General features: G+C 45.9%; 1 protein-coding gene across 3 annotated transcripts; it reads left to right on the top strand.

The window, feature by feature from the left end:
* Nucleotides 1-269: 269 nt before the first annotated feature.
* Nucleotides 270-16,695, top strand: zbtb12.2 (zinc finger and BTB domain containing 12, tandem duplicate 2). 3 transcript variants are annotated; one of them, XM_081377584.1, is made up of 6 exons: nt 270-569; nt 9,292-9,517; nt 10,309-10,500; nt 13,258-13,449; nt 14,469-15,505; nt 16,154-16,335. In XM_081377584.1, exons 2-5 carry the CDS (start codon nt 9,308-9,310, stop codon nt 15,486-15,488), a joined length of 1,614 nt encoding a protein of 537 aa, XP_081233710.1. In that variant the 5' UTR covers nt 270-569; nt 9,292-9,307; the 3' UTR covers nt 15,489-15,505; nt 16,154-16,335. The 3 variants fall into 3 exon arrangements, with proteins under 3 accessions (XP_081233710.1, XP_081233709.1, XP_081233708.1); XM_081377583.1 differs by having other exon boundaries at nt 14,469-16,695; XM_081377582.1 differs by having other exon boundaries at nt 433-569; nt 10,306-10,500; nt 14,469-16,695.
* Nucleotides 16,696-16,852: the final 157 nt, after the last annotated feature.

Below are 16,852 nucleotides of genomic sequence, written 5' to 3'. Positions count from 1 at the left end.
TTACCACGTAAAACAAAGATTAAAGGCCTTTTGACACTAAACTCACAGACAGTAAAACGCTTACTGAATTTTAAGATAAAAATACACAAGATACAAGTTGTCAAACCAAATACATATGCTTAAAATATAAACAACAATGTTTTTTAAGCTCATGCGCATGCACGTTGTAGTAGTAAACAAACAAGCGGTCGGCTCTTGAACACAGCAGCCGCCATATTAAGCGTCGCCAAGCGTCTGTTGTCTACGTGGGCTTTTATTTTGAAAATCGTCTTTAGGGTCCGTTCGAAATTTCCTGTTTAGTTTTCTGACTTCATTTCAGTCTGCGAATTTTAGCTGTTACAATTTTAGCTGTTTTTAAAACACACGGGGCAAAATAGAAAATATATAGTAGGTATGACCGAACTTAGACACATAAAAACAACAGACTTTTGTAAACGAGTTCAGTTTGAGCGTTTTAGTTTGATGTTTTCGCTATTCCAGTGATGTGGATGAAGCTGGATTGATCACCAGACACCATAAATGTGTTTGTGTTCTGTATTATTGATTTCTTCTCAATAAATCACTGTCAAGTAAGTACATGTTATTTATTTATTTATGTTATTGATTAGTTTGTAGTGTAGTGAAGAAGTGTGTTAGACAGTCTGTCTGAACAAAAGACGATACACTGTGTTAGCTACTTTAGAACAATGTAATACACATGCAGGAACAATAATCAATTGTGCTGCTGCTTTGTTCTAAATATGAATGAATGACGTTATCAGAATATTCATGGACATGTTGTTTCTGATGCGTTTTTGTTATGTTAAATTAAATATTTAATTGTAACTTAACTTCAGTGCCACAAAAATAAAATAACATACTGAGTAACGTTAATATTAATTAACTACATGTACTTGAGATACTACTAGAGATACTACAATACTTAACAGAGTTACGGCTAATGTTTGGTTTAGGGTTAGTGACTTGTAATTATGCATAATTTACTTTTAATACTATAGTAAGAACATGTAGTAACCACTGATCTATATAGAATGACTATTCTAGTCATTCTATATAGATCAGTGGTAGTAACATGCAACTCAGTGTTTCCCACAGAATTAGATTCTATTTGCGGTGGTGTGGTATTTGGGGACGGGGATGGGGACGGGGATGGGGACGGGGACGGGGACGGGGACGGGTTAAGTTAAATATATCATATATATATATATATATATATAATGACAAGTATTTTTATTGACAAGTACACATTCCCATTGCCAACACTTAGTGTCAGATAACTTAAAGACTTTGCCATTGCTACACTTTCTATGCTATGACTGCTCCACAGACTTTTTGTTGCAAATTTTGCTCACACAAACCTGGAACTGGACACACACACACACACACACACACACACACACACACACACACACACACACACACAAACTCACAAACTTACTGACACACTCAAACACAGGCTCACACACACTCAGACATTCAAAAAGACTCACACACTCAGATTCAAACACAGACACACACTCACACACACTCAGACCCAAACACAGACTCAGACTGGATCTGGTGGTGGACACACACAGACTCAGACACACACGCACACCTGGAGATTGAGGTGGACAAAAACCAACACACACCAACCTGAACCTGGAGATAATAATAATATAATGTCTAGTCTGGTGGCTGTGTGATATGAACCTACCAACGTCCGTTGCAATGATTTTTGGAATGACTGATCGCGAGAGGAACAAATTACGTTTTAGTCGCATAACATCGGTTAATGGAAACGCCGTCATTTCGCAATAGTTGTAACGTTAATTGATATTTAGAAAAAAAAAATCGCAAAAGTTTTGCGCGAATCTGTAATGAAACGCGACCGCGCTTAACATCTAGACAACTTCTCAGAGTTATGTTGAGCAACAGTGTTCATTATACTAACCATTCAACTCCGGATTGATTCTGGAATCTTCGCTGGGGGAATAAGCATTAAAGGTAGGGTAGGTAATCCTATTCAGAAACATTTTTTTTTTATACTGGGTGAAATGGTCCTTCCATTCTGATAGTAGTCAATACATTATGTGTTCAGAAAAAGGAATGAAAAAAATCTGTTCCCTTATCGAGTCGGTCTCTCGACATTACGTATGGGGAAATCCATTTTCCTCGAATTATGAAGTCTGATTTGAATAACTCTTTTGCTTGCAAATAGCCAATGGCGATCCCGCCTTCACCTGATTGGCTGACAACTCCCAATATAGGTGACGGCGGGCGCCAAAAACCTCAGAATCTTTTTCTTCACTCGAAGTCTGGTTTCACCGTTGATGTACGCATTAGAGCGGAATATAGTAAGGAATAATATCCCCTCTCGCGTTCCGGTGGATTATCATCATGTCTCTTTGCCGCATGTGTGGTGGACCCATCGAATTCCCAGACGCACACGAGCAGTGTGTGCAGTGCCTGGGTCGGGCCCACGCGGAGGCGGCATTCGGAGAATCGGGATGTCCTGCCTGTGAGGAGCTTCCCGTTAAGATCCTTCGTGCAAGGCTGGCCGTTACACGTAACGACGGTCTTGTTTCTCCTGCCTCTCCCCAGTCTGCCGCCCCCGAGCCGCGGACCGGGAGACGGCAGAGAACTCCATCTGTGGATTCTGTCGAGGCGCTGGCGTCGGCCCAACACCCACGCCATCCTCACGTGGCAGAGCCCTTATCTTACTCTGAGGCCAGTTTCCGCCCTCCCGAAGAAGCGCGGGAGATGGTCTCGTTTGGATACGACAGTGACGACGCCATGTCTACCAGTGCCTCCGACCCGGGAGCGTGGTCTGAGTCTCCATCTGAAGGCGCCCCCGCCTCGTTGGACGCAGAGCTTATGGCCATTCTCACAGAGGCTGTGGCGGATTTGGAGCTGGAGTGGACAGCTCCCAAGGAGCTGCCGTCTAAGAGATGGATGGACGGTTCCTTCCTCGGCGCGGGCCGTCAGGCTGAAAGCCCGCGGAGACCCGCGCCCTTTTTCGCGGAGGTCCACGAGGAGCTCACCAGGTCATGGCGCTCCCCTTTTTCAGCCCGAGCCCATGCACAAGGTACCCAACTGCTCACGACAGTAGAAGGAGCGGAGAAATTGGGGTACGCGCGACTGCCTCCCGTTGAGGATGCCATCGCGGCCCATCTGGCGTCTGCTCCCGGCTGGAAGACCACCCAGCTGCCTTCTAGGCCATGTCGGGCTACTGCCCACATCGCCGAGAAAGCGTACACCTCAGCTGGACATGCAGCATCTGCCCTCCACACGATGGCGATCTTGCAAGTTTTCCAAACAAGACTCCTAGGGTCCCTGGATGAGGGAAGCCCGGACCCAGAGCTGCTCAGGAAACTGCGCACGGCGGCGGATCTCTCTCTGGCGGCGTCTAAAAAGATCGCCCAGGGAATCGGCCGCAATATGGGCAGTCTGGTGGCCCTACATCGCCATCTGTGGCTGACGCTGTCAGGGATGCGCGACGCGGATAAAAGGCAGTTCCTGGACGCGCCGGTGAGCCCTACGGGTCTTTTCGGTGTTGCGGTGGAGTCACTATCTGACAAGTACGCCGAGACCGTCAAGCAATCTAAGATGATGCCTCATCTCCTGCCGAAACGGTCTCAAGCCCCCCCCGCAGCGAGGTCCAGGTCTTCATCAGCACAGCGCCCGGCGGGACACACCAGGCGCGCGTCCCCGAGTGCGGCAGAGCGTCGCGAGCCGGAGCCTCCCTTCCGCCAGAGGCAGTTTAGAAAGCCCCGTTTTGGTGCGAAGCCGGCCTCTAGCAGCCAAGGGCGCCCGGCGGGCAAGAAGGGGCAGCGTTCCTGATGTGCGTGTCGGGGGGAAGAGAGCACGGGACGTGTTCGTCAGACCCGTTGCAAAGAGGGCGTGTTCCCGCCCAGAGTTCGACGTGAATGTCTTGATTTTGAAACCGCTGTGTTCTGTTTCAATAAACAAAGTGCATTACATGTCTCAGCAAAAGAGCTTTCTTCCTCCCTACACTATTACCCGCGTCATAAGCGAAACCTCTCCCCCGGGGGACGTTTCGCAGAGCGGAAGCTCGGGGGAACCCGAGGAGGTGGCTGTTTATGTCCCCGTGCGAAAAGCCGCGGACAAGTCACCTGTCATTCATGTAGCGGTCAATGCTTCCCCGGTGGCTGGCGCTCAGCCCCCGCCGCAGCATGCATTAAAACCCCCCTTATCGAGCCACCTGGGCGCGTGGTCGACGCTCCCGACGGCATCATATTGGGTGTTAAACACAATAAAACGCGGCTATACACTCCAATTCGCTCGCAGACCACCCCGCTTTGGCGGTGTGATTATGACAGAGGTGTCGGAACAGAGCGCCCCGCTACTTCGGGCAGAAATCTCTTCTCTCCTGGCCAAACAAGCAGTAGAGATAGTACCCGAAGAGCGGAGAAATTCCGGTTTCTACAGCCGTTATTTTCTAGTACCGAAGAAGGACGGAGGTATGCGCCCCATCTTAGATCTGAGATTACTGAACAAAGCGCTCGCGAAACGCGCGTTCAAAATGATAACTGTGAAGCAGATCCTCGCGCACATTCAGCCCGACGATTACTTCATTGCAGTGGATCTGAAGGATGCATACTTCCACATTCAGATAGCCCCGCATCACAGGCGCTTCCTCCGTTTTGCATTCGAAGGTGTGGCATACCAGTTCAAAGTGTTGCCGTTCGGGCTGGCTCTCGCCCCCCGTGTATTTACAATGTGCATGAATGCAGCGCTTGCTCCCCTGAAGCTCAGTGGAATGCGCATTCTGAACTATCTCGACGACTGGTTAGTCATCGCGCGGTCGGAGTGTGTTCTCGAGGAACACAAACGCAGACTCCTCGCCCACCTAACGGGTTTGGGGCTGTCTGTGAACATGCAGAAGAGCGCCCTTCAACCGTGCCAGTCTATCACATTCCTCGGTATGGTGCTGGACTCGCGCGCTATGATCGCGAAGCTGTCAGAGTCGAGAATCCAGTCGATTCGCAATGCATTAGCCCTATTCGTTCAAGGCAGAGCCATTCCCCTAAAAACGTTTCAGAGGCTACTCGGTCTGATGGCAGCTGCAGCCTCCGTCTGCAGACTGGGCTTGTTGCACATGAGACCGCTTCAACACTGGTTACAGAGGCGAGTACAGCCGCGGGCGTGGAGAGCAGGAACGGAACGCCTTGTTATAACGCGTTCATGTCTGGAGACTCTAGCGCCTTGGTTCGATTCGACCATGTTAGAGCAGGGTACTGCTTTGGGCAGAGTGGTCAGACGAGTAGTGGTCACTACGGATGCGTCACTGTCAGGCTGGGGAGCCCTCTGCGATGGCAGACCGGCATTCGGTACGTGGACAGGGGACCAGACGCGCTGGCATATAAACTGCTTGGAGATGGAAGCGGTTCATCTAGCGCTGCGGGGTTTCCTCCCGTTTGTGAAAGACCGTCATGTTCTCATCAGAACGGACAACACGGCAGTGGTGGCGTACATCAATCGCCAGGGAGGTTTACGTTCGCGATCCCTGCAGGGGCTAGCAAGACGGCTGCTATTATGGACGGACAGAGTTCTCCTGTCGATTCGGGCAGTGCACGTGCCGGGCAGTTTGAATTGCGGCGCGGACATGCTGTCCAGGGACGGCATTGTGCACGGAGAGTGGAGGCTTCACCCGCAGACGATAAACATGATCTGGAATCTGTTTGGCAAAGCGGAGATCGACCTCTTTGCATCGCAGGAGAACGCACACTGCCCGCTGTACTTCGCATTGACAACAGCCCCCCTAGAGGGAGACGCACTGTCGAGCCACTGGCCGAAGGGACAGAAGTATGCTTTCCCTCCGATCAAGTTAATGCCGCTGGTGCTGCAAAAGATCAGAGAGGAGAGATGTGCGTTAATTTTGGTAGCGCCCAAATGGCCCAACCAGCCGTGGTTCCCGGAGCTGGTGAACATGTCGCGGTTTCCCCCGTGGCGGATACCACCGAGAAGGGACCTCCTATCTCAGGCGAAGGGCACCATATGGCACCCCAACCCGGAGCTATGGGACCTGCATGTGTGGCAGGTCAGCGCGGAGTATCACAGCGAGTGCTGCAGACAATAGCAGAGTCTAGAGCCCCTTCGACGAGGCGCTTATACACTCTGAAGTGGAAAGTTTTTGCTAACTGGTGTGTTGTCAAAAAGGAGGACCCCAGGAATTGCGATATTTCCGTTATTCTGACCTTCCTACAGGAACGTCTGGATATTGGTAGTGCGCCATCTACACTGAAAGTCTACGTGGCCGCTATTGCCGTTTTTCGTGATACGCTAGATGGCCATTCAGTGGGGAAACACCCCTTGATAACAAGTTTTCTGCGAGGGGCTAGGCGGCTTAATCCCCCCCGCCTTCGTCAGATGCCGGTCTGGGACCTGTCGTTAGTACTTAGTGCACTGTCCGACCCACCTTTTGAACCAGCTGAGTCTAGCGACATTAAAGTGCTCTCATTTAAGACGGCGCTTCTGCTCGCGCTAGCCTGCGGGAAACGGGTGGGGGACTTACATGCCCTGTCAGTAAACAGCGCATGTATGCAGTTTGGACCGGACGATTGCATGGTCAGACTTTTACCCAAGCAAGGTTATTCGCCTAAGGTGCTCTCAACGCCGTTCAGAGCACAGGTGGTTACAATTCGAGCTTTTTCCGATGACGACAGTGATTCAGTGTCTCAGAAGTACGCTTTGTGCCCCGTGCGTGCCCTACGTGCTTATGTGAACAGAACTAGCCATTTTCGAACTTCAGAGCAGCTCTTCGTCTGCTACGCGGGTGCCAAGAAAGGCGGCGCGCTGTCGAAACAGAGGTTAGCGCACTGGATAGTGGAGGCTGTGCGACTGGCTTATGCTGCCCGGGGAGCCGCTTGCCCTATAGGGGTGCACGCCCACTCCACGAGGAGTTTGGCGTCATCGTGGGCATGGGCGAAGGGCATGTCTATTCAAGACATTTGTTTCGCAGCAGGCTGGTCCTCTCGCAACACGTTTGCGAGATTCTATAACTTGGATATTCCTTCGTTCGCACCACATGTACTGTCAGTGCAGGGAGAGGGAGCTGAGTTCTCATTGGATTAGACTACAGACACGCCCCGTCGGCGCGCGCTCTAGTCATGGTTTCGACCAGGTCGTGTAAGCAGTGCGAGCCATTTGCAATAGTTGCATTATGTTCACTATATCTATGTCCCCTTATTATGCCCGCATTTTTGCCGGCAGTGTATTCCTAAGCACCAATCACATTGCTGCAATCCCCCATTCACTTCAGTTCAGTGTTGCTTAACTAGGTGAGCGGGGCTACGTTGGTGCGGGCGCCGACTTGGCTCTGTGCCAGTAGGTGTTTCAACCAGGTCCGGTGCCTGAACTTGAGCTGTGTGAGGTAGGGATTATGCTTGTGCTCTACTTGAGCTCGTGCGAGCTGGGCCGTGCTTTTCCCACACGGCGGGGGTTTTATTGTTCCCCATACGTAATGTCGAGAGACCGACTCGATAAGGGAACGTCTCTGGTTACTCACGTAACCTTAGTTCCCTGAGAGGAGGGAACGAGACATTACGTAACATGCCGTGTGGGAAAGACTTCTGTCTCCTTACTCTCGTTCAGCTAAGATTCTGAGGTTTTTGGCGCCCGCCGTCACCTATATTGGGAGTTGTCAGCCAATCAGGTGAAGGCGGGATCGCCATTGGCTATTTGCAAGCAAAAGAGTTATTCAAATCAGACTTCATAATTCGAGGAAAATGGATTTCCCCATACGTAATGTCTCGTTCCCTCCTCTCAGGGAACTAAGGTTACGTGAGTAACCAGAGACGACCTCTGTAGCAGCTGTAGGACAGTAAAAACTCTGACCAATCACTGCCATTCGGTGCGAATGTAAAGAACCAATCAGATGCCTTCATGTCTCGTGCCCGAGCACCACTGCGTGCACAGCCCTGCGTGCACTCATCACATGTCACCGTTCCCGGTAATATTCAGCTCACTACACCGAGTAAGCAGGAGTTTGCGGCACAATGGCTGAGAAAATGCAGCAAAAAGTACCAATGCCAGCTTTGCTACTTTGCTAAACTACTTCCTCGGACCCTGCCCGCACTCTTGAACGACCTCCTCTGCTTCGCCCTCGACCCCGGAGTGGACCTGTCCTCGAACCGACGATGCGGTACTTGTCACCGGAGTGTAACGTTAGTCCTCATCAGAGTCAACAATGTTTTCATCATGGAAACTCTTACATGCAAAACACCGTATATGTTATGACTCTTACACGAAATTCACCTTCATCACAGTTTAACTGATGGTTGTGGAAAAACGTGTATCAATGCAACCTAGCTTTGCCTTATAAATATAGCTCGTTACCGAATCAAAATAAATATTTTAAACTTTACCAGTATCGATATGCTAGCTTGATAGTGAGTACTAAAAGCCATCATATTTGTTTATATTCATAGTGATAAAATTAGGTATTTTATTACATGTGATTCTGACATGATGTCACTGCATGCACTGCTCCTTCCTCTCACTCGTCTCAGGTAAATAATAAATGCGTCTTCCAGCTGAGCCTGAGCGTTTGGCGTCGCGCGTTCATGTGTTTTGGGGGCGTGGCTTTGGAAGGAGCCCAGAAGGGAGAGGGTGGAGCGAATGGAAATAATGAGCTGTGTTTACAACAGTCGTGAGAGGTCTACAGACACTCGATTTTTATACTTTCTTTTTCAGAGTACTTACATTTTAATTATGTATTGGTATATAAAGACAGTTTAAACAAATTTGGAATGTTTTTTTTTTCTGAACAGGATTACCTACCCTAGCTTTAAGCACCTGCAACAATCCGCCCTCTACATGCTCATGTTTTGATTCAGATCGTGCGGTAAGAGAAGGAGGGGCTAGTCGTGCCTCCATTGTCAGTTTGTGAGAGAGAGGGGGAGCAAGCAGTGCGAATAAAATACAATTTTACCCATATTAAATAGTTTAAAAATCTGAATCAATCCGTGGCGGTCAGCGTTGATATGTGGCGGGCCGCCACAAATTAATGAATGTATGGGAAACCCTGCAACTATGTCACCTCAAAATAAAGTGTTACCAAAATAACAGAATTATTCAGAAAGCTTTTTACTGTTTGATGGAAATCCCTTAGTTAATTTATTAACAGTAACAGGATATCTTGCTAATTCATTTATGAGTATGGGTAATTGTTTTTCTTCTTTTTTTTGTATTTATATATAATACTGCATATAAAGTAAATGTGTGTGTGTGTGTGTGTGTGTGTGTGTGTGTGTGTGTGTGTGTGTGTGTGTGTGTGTTTCCCTTTAGCTTCCTGTAGAAAAACATGAATGTGGATGTGGTGAGTTTCCGTTTGCCCGGGCATGGAGACAACACCCTGAGTAACATGAACTCCCTGCGGGCACAGCAGCACTTCTGTGACGTCACTATCGTGGCGGGAGGCAGGCGCATGTTCAGGGGTCATAAGGTCGTGCTGGCTGCTTGCTCTGCATTTCTCAGGGACCAGTTTCTCCTGAACCCCTCATCAGAGCTACAGGTGAACAGCTTCTCATACGATCAGAATGACCAAGTTAGAGGTTCATCAGAAGCGAACCATTTGATCTTTCTTCTGTATCATTAGTGTCGCTTTGGTCCATTTGACTTTTTATGTAGTGGATCTAATAAATTTGTGTGCTACCAGTTAGTGTACAATTATTTTGATGCCAGTCTTTCCATCCACCCGTCCAAGGACACTTCTCATTTCTGAATATAAAATGTCCTTTACTCATTAAACCTGTTTTACTACCTTTTCGTTTTGAAAAGGTGTAATAGCTGCTTCATTGATAGCCTGGTTGGGTTAAGGTAAAATTTATTTTTTTGATTTGGCTCAGGTGCTATCAAAACATTACTGCATCAAAACACAGCAAAATTGGCTGGCATGACATTTGAAATCAATCTAAATTTGGCATCAATCTCATTTCTGTTTGGCATTGCTTGTGATAAAGAATTTACACACCTTTAAAGTTGGCATGAAATGAAAATTCACCCTATCTATTTTCTAAATGCACTCGATTTTCCAAGAAAACAACAGACTTCTTACTGGTGATGTATGCCGAAATTTATCAAGCATTTAGTCCAATTAAACCCATCCCTGTCTTACAATCGACTGCAAGCTCACATTTAGATCTGCCTCCATTCATACAACAAACAATAAATAGAACCAGGTCCCTGCCTTACATTTTTTTCCATTCCATTCGGATGTATATGGATCACTATATGGAAGAAAAGATCTGTCGCTACTACCGCTTGTTTGCAATTCTATCAACTAATGCTCTCTCTGTTCAGCAGGTGTCGATGTTGCACAGCTCAACGGTAGTATGTGAACTCCTCCAGTCCTGTTACACAGGAATGCTGCAGTTCAGTGCCAGAGAAATTGTGAACTACCTGACCGCAGCCAGCTACCTGCAGATGGAGCATGTGGTGGAGAAATGCAGAGGAGCCCTTAGCCAGTACATGCAGCCCCGGAGTCGCAGCCCAGTTGTGAGTATTCCAAACTCAAACACTATTACAGACCTTGTTTCCTCTTAATGAAATAGTTCATCCAGAAATAAAAATCCTGTCTTGGTGGAGACGATCTTTTCTGTACATTTACATAGAAGACACTTTTATGCAAAGCAACGTACAATAGAGGAACGTAAACAATTAGTCACAGAGCCAACAATATGTCAAGTATACAATCCCAGGTTTATTAGCAAGCTAGATTAGGAAACAAGAGCAGGGAAGAAATGCAGAGAAGATATTAAAACTAAGATAATTTGTGTGTGTGTGTGTGTGTGTGTGTGTGTGTGTGTGTAAGGCCCCATTTAGACCTGGTATTAAGAAGCGTTTTCATCAATCCGATCACACGTGGATGACGCTAAATACAGGTGTAAACGGGGTCTAAAAAGTTTTGATCTTGTCTACTTACGACCACTTCCAGTGGTAGTCGAAAATGCATTCGACCGGATTGCTATCGTGGTGTAGGCGGTGATTGTGTCGTATGTGTTCCACAAAACACTTTTGTGCCTACTTTCTTACCTAACATTATGGGAAGCGCGCTTGCCAAACGGGATTTAAACTTTGTCGGCTGAAGTTTGGTTTGAAGACGAAAAACGTACCAAGCACAATGTTCTCTCACCAATTCCTGATTTCTAACACGCACTCACCGCATTCGCAGTGGTCTTGCGGCTTTCAGAGCAGAAACAGAAGCTGCTGCTTTCCGTATGTTTTTCAGTCGTCTCTTTTCGCGTTCATATGGAAATTGCTGCAGCTTATTTTGTCCATTAGATCAAAAGATAAAAGATTTGCTCCCCTCGAACAAATCAGGACAGAAGTGGTCGAAAGTGGACAAAATAGGAGGATTAAAACACCAGGTGTAAACGGGAATGTATCTCCCTCGTCCACTTGTGATCTGATCGACCAAACCGCATCTTAATGGTTAAATGCTTGTAGAAGAGGTGTCTTCAGCTGTTTCTTGAAAGTTGTGATGTTCTCAGTGCTTCGGGTGGAGGTTTGCGGCTCATCCACCAGAGAGGATCAGAGAGAGTGAAGGTTTTGGAGAGTGACTTTGTGCCTTGTTGTCAGGAAACAAGAAGGCGCCACTCATTCAGTGACCGTAACTGGCGGGTGGGAGCACACACTTGCAAGAGTGAATTGAGGTAGGAAGGTGTTGTTCCAGTGGCAGTCCTGAAAGCCAGCACCAAAACATTACATTTGATTCTGGCCACAACTGGGAGCCAGACATAAGACACTGGGGTACTTGCTGATGAAAATTCAGCTTTGCATCACAAAAATAAATTACATTTTAAAGTATATTAAAAAAGAGAACCATTATTTTAAATTGTAATAATATTTCATAATATTACTGTTTTTTTTTTTTTTTTACTGCAGGCTTAATGAGCATAAGAGACTTCTTGCAAAAACATTAAAAATAGTAATGTTTCCAAACTTTTGACTGGTACTGTAGATGTTTAAGTTCTGTGATTGAAAAGGAAAAAGGAGGGCTAAGAGACTAAATATCCTTCAACAACTTACAGTGCTACATTTCTTTGTGAAAAAAACACAATGCCGCAGACAAAGGCCACAGGTAAATGCTATCTATCGCTGTTTTCTATGTTCGTGTAGTTAGTTCGTGGTGGAAGTATATGTTGTAAACTGTGAGTTTATACAGCTTTTTTTTTAAATAGTGTGTGCCAGTATTTCGTATGGCATGTGTTCGGCCAAAATCACTGTTAGTTACTATTGTGCTGTAGCCTAGAAATCTAGACGCACCCTAGCGGCAGCAAAATTTATTTTGCAGCCAGGGTAGTCTAGCAACTCTCCGTTGACTTTCGGAGCTGTAAAAACCTAAATTGGGTCAGGCCAATCACGTTGTGTATAGAGAAGGCGGGGCGGGATTAACATAATGACGACAGAGTTGCGACGGTTCCCTGCTACTTGAAAACAAAGAATGGCGGCTGCTGCTGGCGAACAGTCTTTCGAATCGGTTTTGGCCGCGACTCTGGAGGACTTGGAGTTAAGTTTTTCTTTGAGAAAAGAGCAAAGAACGGCACTTAAGTCATTCTTAAAAAAGGAAGATGTGTTCGTAGTTTTGCCGGCCAGATTCAAAAGTTGAATCTATCAACTAACGTTAGCTCCGCTGTTGGGAAAACGCTCTGGTTGGTTGTAGCGCTGTCCTATTGCGTGCAGAGGGAATTTGAAAGACAGCCGTTTATCCCGCCCCTCGGATTGAGCCGTGTCTATGGTGAGTTGCCAGACTCACATCTTGATGTAGGTCTGGCTTGCCAGGCTAATTGTGCTGGGTAGGAGCTAAAAATTAGTTCCCAGTTCCTACTCTGCAAACACGCCAAAAAGCTGGTCCTTCCGCCAATATTATTGGAACTATAATACTCATCCGGTGCAAAAGCCTCAACTACTGTTTGCAGTTAACTGAAACCATACAAATGAATACATACAACTAACAATATGACCACTTTTATACTTTTTGTTTTTGTTGGAGCTTGATAGCCCATAGTAATTGTTTGATTCAATAAAAAAAAGGCAACTGCTAAAGATGTTTGGAATGACATGAGGGAATGACACGAGGGTCGACATGAGAGTAAATGATAACAGAATTTCTATTTTTGGCTGAACTATCTATATAAAAACTTATTGTAATGCAAAAACACAGTGCAACATTGCAATTCTTTCTCACTCCCTCCCTCCATTTCCACTTTGTTCTTGTTCATTCATTGTCTATTACTCTTACGATCTATTTAGACTGTGAAATCAGAAGACCCTCAGTCTATGCCAGTGATTGTCAGTGGAAGTACCCATTCACTGGGATCTATTTCATCTCCTTCTGATACTGCATCGCTGCATCCGCACAGTTCAGGAAAGGAGCTCCAGGCTGCTGATGCTGAACTCTCCAACATCCCTCTCAAAGATGACAGTGATTTGACCATACACCATGTAAATATCTGTTGGATTTGATTCAGAAGCTAATAGATTAAATCAAATGGATGTGTTTGCATTTTAGGATTTTAAGATGTAGATTTGATGTCGTCTTAATCTCAAAGGCAAATACAGAGGGACTGTTCACACTGATAGCCCTATTACTAGAATTTGTCAAGTATTGATACTGGTGGTTGTAGTAGTCGTCCCTGTTGATGGATAGTCGAATATGCAACATGTTTCCATGATTTTGTCCCTGAAAAATGCCATGCAGTGATTTCCGTTAACATTTTTAAGCAAAAAAGTGTTTTTTTGGAATTCTTCAGAATTTTTTAATTAATAGCAAAAAAGGAGCAAGATCTGGATGAGTTGCGAACACGCTTGAAGCGGTTAACTAATCACAACACACTAGTCCAGCCAACCAATCAGAGCACATTGTTCTTTTCTTATGGAGGGGCTTCACAGAGATGGGAACTAAACATAGCGTTACTGATAGACTTGGAAGAGAGGTACTTTAATAACGTAAAATACGTGAAAAATAATGTTTTTTTAACATTTATGCATAAAAACTAGTAGACATTCTAGTCGACCCCAAAAAACAAAACCAAGACTTTAAGGGCATAATATGTCCCCTTTAAATAGAGACACTATTAAAACCACATATTGCTAGAGTTTTGAGAAAAGAAAGGATCTGACATTTGTTTAATGGCCTTCTGGAAAACCTAATGGCTAATTAAAAAACACATTAAAATTATTGCAATGTTCCTTAATTTTACATCGCCAGCAAAATCATGACAAATTGTGTATGTTCCCAATAAAGCCCAGCCATATGTGGTAGACACACAACTACTCAGTTGCATAAAGGCCCACAGCAACAGATATGTCACATCAAATTGCTAAAATGAATTACTTTCGGTTGCTACATTGCTGCATATTGCTGTCAGTTTGAACTTCCCTAATCGTGATCAGCTCTTATTTTGGCAGTTTGCTCGTCTGCGTCTAACAAGTTCAACTAATTTATGTTTTCACCATGACAGATTAGAGGATCAGATGGATCTGTCCACTTCGAGGGAGAGGACGGGCATGAAAGTGACATCTTTCAGGTGCACATCAATGATGAACATCAAGACCCAGAGAAGTCCCCCGGTGCTGGGGAGGAAGACAGAGAAGCTGTTGTTGTATTAGACGACCACTGTCAGCTGGACACAGGCATAGATGAGCCCAGTATGGAGGGGCGAACCAAAGGTAACGGCCTCCGAGGGCCGGGCCGCGTGTGGAAACGACGCAACGGAGAGCACAGGGGAGGCAGAGGAAGAGGCTTTAAACACAGGAAGCGGTACACTTTCAAGGACCGCAAGCTCTTGGGTAACTATCAGGAAGCTTGGCGCTTTCCAACCCCAGATGAGATTATGGGTAGTTTCGGAGCGGACTTTGGGGCCAATTACCTGTCCAATCAACATCTTGCCGACGGTACCCTCCGCGTTGACTACAGGGCTGGAGAGGGACAAGGAGAAGAGATCGGTTCTGATGGAGCTCCTGCACACTTCGGTGTGGAAGCTTCCAGCGGGGAAGAAGCAATGGGAGTCGGGGCGCCTTCAAATGAGCGTGGAGCTGCTGACGAGTCCGTGGCAGTGGTGGGATCCACGTCTTGCGTAACGGGACCAGTAGTGTGTGAGCATTGCGGGTTAGCGTTTTCCTCAACACAGGATTTAGCCATGCATTCCCTGTCGTCACACAGGCTATATGTGTGTCCATGCTGTGGGAAGCACTTCAGCCACTCCAGTAACCTCAACCGCCACATGATCGTCCACCGTGGCTCTTCAAAGCTCCACTGCTGCCCCCTGTGCCACAAGACCTTCACTCAGAAGTCAACACTGTGCGACCACATGAACCTGCACAGCGGGGAGCGCCCGCACGTGTGCGCATACTGCCACGTCAGCTTTGCCCACAAGCCTGCTCTACGCCGCCACCTGAAGGAGCAACACGGAAGGACCACAGCTCAAAACTACCTGGAGATGCAGCGAAACAATGAGGGCAGTGTTGGGGGAGGAGTTTAGATCACATTTTATCATCGGTAGTGTGGGTTGTTACAATGAAATCAAAATTAACCTTTTTTTTCTTAATACACGTTTGTAGGCTTTTTGTGCATAATTTTATCAGTGCACATTAGAAAAGAAATGTTTGTCTTCGTAATCAGTATATAATAACTTTATTGTTGCTTCAGAATGCAGGCCAAACACTGCCAAAGCATTTGCTCTTTAGCCTGGAGAAACTGAATGATAGTGCCCTTGTTAAGACCAATTGACACTGCACCGACATGCACTGACCAAGGGCAACAGACACTTCTCTGGGTTTTGCCGTTGTTGGCATTGGTCGGCACTTGTTTTTGCATGTTCAATTGGCATTTGTCGGGTAGCAGAATGTCTGAGAAGGGACGTACTGTCATCGGGGGATTGCTTGTGTTGGTCGCCGTCTGTCAGTGCAGTGTGAATTGGCCTTTATATTCACTTATAGGGACAGTTTACCCAAAAATGAAATTCTACAATTTCCTTATGTCAGGCGACTCCAACCTTATTTCATTTGAGAGCTACTTTTTAAAAATGAAAGTGGCTGAGAGCTACTCATGTTATTCAATACTTAAATCTCTTAATGAATGTATCATAACTCTCAAATTAACAATAATCCATGAAAATAGTGTTTTTTGTTGTTGTTTTTTTCTTAGCTTGAACGCTGTCTTTACTCATCCCGATGCAAACAAGCCTTGTAGCCATATGAGCGTGGTGATGCTGATTGAAACTTCATGTCCCGATGAGGTTTTTTTTCTTCTGTTGGTTTTTATCCTTTTATATTGTAATTACATCTGCATGTTCATAAATAAATAAATGATCTCACGGCTGATATGTCAAATACTTTGTCAAAATACTTCATATGCATTGGAGGGGGTGGGACACTATTAGCTCAGTCTGATTGGATGAAAAGGTCTTGGCGAGCTCCCTTAAAGGGATAGTTCACCCAAAAATGAAAACTGTCATCATTTACTCATCCTCAAGTTGTAACCAAACAGTTGATGGGCCCCATTGACTTCCATAGTATGGAGAAAAAAAATACTATGAAAGTCAACGGGACCCATCAACTGTTTGGTTACCCAATTTTTTTCAAAATATCTCCTTTTGTGTTCAGCAGAAGAAAGAAATTCATACAGGTTTGGAACAACTTGAGGGTGAGTAAATGATGACAGAATTTTCATTTTTGGGTGAACTATCCCTTTAAATTAGGCCATGAGTGACGTGTTGGAGACCCCTGCCTTATGTTGTTCTAAACCTCAATGACTTTTTTCTGTGAAGCAGAGAAGATATTTTGAAAAGTGTCCTGGTGTTTTTTTATTTGTCCAAACATTAAATCAACGAGGTCCAATATTGTT

This window comes from Scardinius erythrophthalmus, assembly GCF_964197995.2.
Source record: "Scardinius erythrophthalmus genome assembly, chromosome: 10".
Taxonomy (NCBI): domain Eukaryota; kingdom Metazoa; phylum Chordata; class Actinopteri; order Cypriniformes; family Leuciscidae; genus Scardinius; species Scardinius erythrophthalmus.
This window is presented reverse-complemented; position numbering and strand designations above follow the sequence as displayed.